General features: G+C 49.6%; 1 protein-coding gene across 1 annotated transcript in view; it reads right to left on the reverse strand.

Annotated features, from left to right (window-relative positions):
* The window catches only part of PSMD1 (proteasome 26S subunit, non-ATPase 1), a 50,625-nt gene that overhangs the window by 29,606 nt on the left and 14,531 nt on the right, over positions 1–6,488 (reverse strand). Inside the window, exon 5 of the mRNA XM_015425907.1 lies at positions 3,603–3,808. Within this exon, the coding sequence (XP_015281393.1) occupies positions 3,603–3,808 (206 nt within the window). The remainder of the gene's footprint in view (positions 1–3,602; positions 3,809–6,488) is intronic.

Genomic DNA, 6,488 nt, shown 5'->3' on the forward strand with positions numbered 1-6,488 from the left:
CTCCCCACCCCTGCCTGCCTGGGGCCAGGGAGGGCCTTGGCGGGGCTTCCTCGCACTCCCGCTGGCCTTGCAGGTCCACCGCCGGGCCCCTGATGTCAGGGGGTGTGGCATATACTAATGAGTTATGCTAATGAGTTCCCCTAGCTCTTTTTCTACGAAATGACCCCTGCCTGTTAGGATGATAGAGACAGAAAAGTTGCTTACACAGTTCATGAAAAACTGTTATTAAGGTGGAATAGGCACCAGTATAAATATTGGTAAAAATTGAAAATAACCTCCATGTTTCTGTTTGTACTGTTCGTATATGTATGTATATGTTATGATTGTTTGTGTATGTTATGTGGAAAATGTAATAAAACCCTGCCCCTTTGGGGGTAGTTTAAAAAAAAAAAGAAAGAAATTGCTGAGCGGTAGCATTAAAATGGATAAAAGGAAGTACTTCTTCACTCAAAGAGTGATCAACACATGGAATTCACTGCCACAGGAGGTGGTGGCGGCAACAAGCATGGGCGGCTTTTCAAGAGGGAATTAGATAACCATATGGAGCAGAGATCCATCACTGGCTATCAGCCACAAGGTATAGATAGGGGCTCAATCTGGGGCAAGGGATGCTCTGTATTCTTGGTGCTTGGGGGGGGGGCAACAGTGGGAGGGCTTCTACTGTCCTGGCCCCACTGCTGGACCTCCTGTTGGCACCTGGTGTTTTTGGCCACTGTGTGACACAGAGTGTTGGACTGGATGGGCCATTGGCCTGATCCAACATTGGTTTCTCTTATGTTCTTAAAACCTGGATTTGTACGCCGCCTTGAGCTAAAAAGGAATGGCGGGATATATTTCAAAAATTTATTAAACCCTACCTCTGAAGTAGTGTGCATGCACACGAAAGCTTATACCCAGAATTAAACTCTGTTGGTTTTAAAGGTTCCACTGGACTGAAACATGGCGACCCACCAGAATCTACCTCTTAAAGTTTAGTGAAATACAAAGGATGCAACTGATCGAAGAGTACACAGCCACGTAGCAACCAAGCCGTGCAAACCCCATCAAACCAGTTTTTGGCAACAACGTTCAAAGCAACACTGTGAATGCAGTCCAACTTACTCCAGTTTACAGTGGATTCTGCCCTCAAGGACGAAATGCACTGTAAATCTCTGGAAGATGTGCGGATAAGCTTTTGAGAACTGGTGTAGAACAGAAGATAAAGACCACATGCCAGAAAGCCCAGAGTTCAAACCCAGAACTCACAGCGAGGCTTGAGGCAAGTACATAGTGATGGCCACAGGAATAAACAGTTTGAAAAGAAGAAGAAGCAGCGAAGAAGAGATTGGATTTATACCTCGCCCTTCACTACCCAAAGGAGTCTCAGAGCGGCTTACAATCTCCTCCCCCTCCCCACAGCAGACACCCTGTGGGGTAGGTGGGGCTGAGAGAGCTCTGACAGAAACTGCTCTTTTTTCAAGGACAGCTGTGCCAGAGCTTGTGACTGACCCAAGGTCATCCAGCAGGTACAAGTGGAGGAATGGGGAATCAGACCCGGTTCTCCCAGATTAGAGTCCGCGCACTTAACCACGACACCAAACTGGCTCAGGGAATTAGACAGATTTATGGAGGCTAAGACTATCAATGGCTGCTAGACATGGTGGCTGAGGGGAACCTCCACAGTCAGAGGCACTAATCCCAGAGCCAGGAGGCAAAATCAGGGGCAGGCCTCGGCCTCTCTGCCCTGTTGCCGGACCTCCAGTGGAACTGGTTGGCCACTGGGTGAGACAGGATGCTGGACTAGATGGACAACTGGTATGCTCCAGCAGGGCTCTTCTGATGTTCTTATGAAAGCCTCGGCCTCTGTGCCCTGTTTGATGGCCCTCCAGAAGAACTGGTTGGCCACTGCGTGAGACAGGATGCTGGACTAGATGGACGACTGGTCTGATCCAGCAAGGCTCTTATGATGTTCTTAGGAAGGCCTTGGCCTCTCTGCCCTGTTGTCGGCCCACCAGAGCAACTGGATGGCCACTGGGTGAGACAGGATGCTGGACTAGATGGACCACTGGTCTGATGCAGCAGGGCTCTTCTGAGGTTCTTATGAAGGCCTTGGCCTCTGTGCCCTGTTTGTTGGCCCTCCAGAGGAACTGGTTGGCCACTGTGTGAGACAGAATGCTGGACTAGATGGACCACTGGTCTGATCCAGCAGGGCTCTTCTGAGGTTCATATGAAGGCCTCGGCCTCTTTGCCCTTTTGTTGGCCCTCCAGAGGAAATGGTTGGCCACTGTGTGAGACAGGATGCTGGACTTAGATGGACCTCTGGTCTGATCCAGCAGGGCTCTTCTGATGCTCTTATGAAGGCCTCGGCCTCTCTGCCCTGTTGTTGGTCCTCCAGAGGAACTGGTCGCCCACTGTGTGAGACAGGATGCTGGACTTAGATGGACCCCTGGTCTGATCCAGCAGGGCTTGTTTTATGTTCTGAAGGTGAGGCTTTAACAGAGGTTAAAGCAGGCCTTCTGAAAGGAGAAAGTGCTGGGAGGACACAAGCACGCGTACCGCAGGTCACAAAGGGCTTTAAGGGTAAAAACAAGCATGTGCTCCTAAATCTAGCTACAAGACATACCAGCGAAGTACAAAAGTTGAAACCTGCCAGCTGCTCAGCAGTTCTGAGAACAGGGTGGACACATGAACATGTGACGCTACCTTCTACGAATCAGACCCTTGGTCCACCAAGGCCAGTACTGTCTACTCGACCCTAGACTGGCAATGGCTCTCCAGGGTCTCAGGGAGAGAGGTCTTTCAATCACCCACTGTAATGATTCCACGTCTTGGTGTGGGTGTGTTTCTTTAAATGTTTGACTGCAGTACTGTAAGGAGAGTGATAGAGGGAGACAAGTGTGATGTGATTGGCTGATGACTGAGAGTGTGGGAGGAGGAGTGTCTAGGAGAGTGGGAACATCATTCTGCATATAAAGACACAAGAGTTTAATCTGTGTGACTATGTGAATTTTTCAGTCTATTCTGTGTGAAAAAGACAAACAGTTTAGTCTGTGTGACTATGAGAGTTTGAGTCTATTCTGTGTGAATTAGACAAAGAGTTCAGCCTATATGGCTATATAGATGAGAGATCAGGCCGAGTGTCTACGCCTGTCAGAGTGGAGTATTGGAGTTTGAGAGACTGTTTGAGACACCAAGCTTTGCCAGTTGTATCTACAAGTTCCTTTCTTCAGCAACAGTTCAAAAATACCCAGAAACCTATTTTGTTCTTTAATAAATAAATCATTGTTTGTTTAAACTTATCCCAGACATCAGAATAGTCCTTCCTCAGGGCCACATAGTCCTCTGAAGTGCCCAGACCCTGGGTCATTCTACCAAAAGTGAGAGATTTGGAATTTTTAATTCCTGGTGGCAGCCGAAATCTACCAAGTTTAGGTACACAGATTGTGCTTTAAAGGTAAAACCGTCTCCCCAATATGCGAGGACGCCACACCCACCAACTGGTCCTTTCAACTGGAGATGCTCGGGATTGAACCTGGGACCTTTTGCATGCAAAGTCGACGCTCTACCTCCAAGCCATGGTCCCTCCCCAGTGGTCAGACTTCACGTTCTGTACCTTCACTCACCGATTCTAAAATGGTTTTCTCAAAGATGTCCAGCCTGCGTGTCTCCAGAGCAATCCCAATGGCTTGCTTGTACTTGTGGTCGTCTAGGCAGCGCTGGAACATCTTGTTCACAATCCCCTCCAGCCTCGGATCGACGGCCTTTTTTGCCCCCTCGGCCAGCTCTGAGTTTTCCACACATTGTTTGGTGTAGTGGTCGATGCACTTTGCTGGGGGGGAGAAAAGCACACAGCGCTCACCATAAACGTCACCAACACTCACAGCATCCAATTAGCAACATATCCTAAGTGCAAAAATAAGGCAACAAAAAAAAATCCCCCTTTGCCAAGTCTAAAACCATGCTGGCCAAAGAAATTCCTCTTAACGATTGCAACTTGCATGTATGCTTTGAAGGAATTTACATGATACTGACAGCTGCAGGACTTGTCTTTGCAAGAACTTGGCAGTTGAATCGTGGACCTTTAGCTGGAGGCTGGATGATTAAAGTAAGAGAGCTTCTTAAACTGTAGGGAACCTAAGAAGAACCCTGCTGGATCAGACCAACAGTCAAACTAGTCCAGCATCCTGTCTCACAGAGTGGCCAGCCTGTTATAAGAACATAAGAGACGCCAATGTTGGATCAGGCCAAAGGCCCATCCAGTCCAACACACTGTGTCACACGGTGACCAGAAATACCAGTGCCATCAGGAGGTCCACCAGTGGGGCCAGGACATTAGAAGCCCTCCCACTGTTGACACACATACACCAAGCACCAAGAAGACAGAGCATCACTTGCCCCAGAGCCCCTATCTATACCTTGTGGCTAATAGCCACTGATGGACCTCTGCTCCAGATGCTTATCTAATTCCCTTTTGAAGGCGTCCGTGCTTGTAGCCGCCACCACCTCCTGTGGCAGTGAATTCCATGTGTTAATCACTCTTTGGGTGAAGAAGTACTTCCTTTTATCCGTTCTAACCCGACCGCTCAGCGATTTCATGGAGTGCCCACTTGAGTTCTTGTATTGTGAGAAAGGGAGAAAAGTTCCTCTTTCTCTACCTGCTCTTTCCCATGCATAATCTTATAAACCTCAATCATGTCACCCCTGTGTCGTCGTTTCTCCAAGCTAAAGAGCCCCAAGCGTTTTAACCTTTCCTCATAGGGAAAGTGTTCCAACCCTTTTATCATTCGAGGTGCCCTTGTTTGCACTGTTCCTCTGGAGGGCCCACAACAGGGAACAGAGATCACGGCCTTCCCCTCATGTTGCCTCCTGGCTCTGCGATTCAGAGGATTGGTGCCTCTGAATGTGAAGGCTCCCCTCAGTCACCATGGCTAGTAGCCACTGACACTTATCCCTCACAAATCTATCTAATCCCCTTTTAAAGCTGTTTACTCCTGAGGCCCTCACCACATCCTCTGGCTGTGAACGCCACATTTTAATCACAACAACAGGGCATGGAGGCCGAGGCCTTCATAAGAACATCAGAAGAGCCCTGCTGGATCAGACCAATAGTCCATCTAGTCCAGCATCCTGTTACACACAGTGGCCAACCAGTTCCCCTGGAGGACCAACAACAGGGCAGAGAGGCCAAGGCCTTCATAAGAACCTCAGAAGAGCCCTCCTGGATCAGGCCAGTGAGGTTCCATCTAGGCCAGCATCCTGCCTCACATAGTGGCCAACCAGTTCCTCTGGAGGTGCAACAACATGACAAAGAGGCAGAGGCCTTCACAAAAACATCAAAAGAGCCCCGCTGGATCTAGTCCCGCCTCCTGTCTCACACAGTGGCCAGCCAGCTCCTCTGGAGGTCCAACAACAGGCTATAGAGGCCGAGTCCTTCCCCTGATGTCGCCTCCTGGTTCTGGGATTCAGGGGTTGACTGCCTCTGAACACGGAGGTTCTCCTCAGTCTCCCTGGCTAGTAGCCATTGATAGACTTAGCCATGGATAGATTCATCTATCTAATCCCCCTTTGAAAGCTGCTTATTCCTGAGGCCATCACGACATCCTCAGGCAGCAAATTCCACATTTTAATCCCTCTCTGTGTAAAGTAGTCTTTCCTTTTGTCCAGCCTGAACCTACTGCCCATCAGCTTCACAGGATGCCCTCGAATTCTAGTCTTTTGGGAGAGAGAGAAGAAGTTCTCTTTGTCAGGCTTCATGACCTAGGATTTCATAACCTAAATCCTCTGCAGCCTCATTTTTAATCCTCTACAGCGTCATTATTCTCCCCGGGGCAAACCACGCCTCTCCATCCAGCAAGGGGAAATGGCCAGCTACTTTTACAACCTTGATCACCCTTCTCATCGTAGAGTGCAGGAAGTCCTTCTTCACCCAAAGAGGGATTCACGCGTGGAATTCACTGCCGCAGGACGTGGCAGCGGCTACAAGCATGGGCGGCTTCAAGAGGGAATTGGATAAGCATCTGGAGCAGAGGTCCATGAGTGGCTATTAGCCACAAGGTGTAGATAGGAACTCTCGGTCTGGGGCAAGGGATGCTCTGTCTTCTTGGTCCCTGTGTGTGTGTGTGGGGGTGCAACAGGGGGAGGGGCTTCTGGAGTTCTGGCCCCACTGCTGGACCTCCTGGTGGCCCCTGGTATTTTTGGCCACTGTGTGACACAGAGTGTTGGACTAGATGGGCCATTGGCCTGATCCAACATTGGCTTCTCTTACGTTCTTATAGGAACTCACAGTCTGGGGCAAGGGATGCTCTGTATCCTTGGTGCTTGGGGGGGGGGCAACAGGGGGAGGGCTTCTAGTGTCCTGGCCCCACTGCTGGACCTCCTGGTGGCACCTAGTATTTTTGGCCACTGTGTGGCACAGAGTGTTGGACTGGATGGGCCATTGGCCTGATCCAACATTTGCTTCTCTTACGTTCTTATAGGAACTCACAGTCTGGGGCAAGGGATGCTCTGTA

This window comes from Gekko japonicus, unplaced genomic scaffold, assembly GCF_001447785.1.
Source record: "Gekko japonicus isolate JY-2015 unplaced genomic scaffold, Gekko_japonicus_V1.1 scaffold3108, whole genome shotgun sequence".
NCBI lineage: Eukaryota > Metazoa > Chordata > Lepidosauria > Squamata > Gekkonidae > Gekko > Gekko japonicus.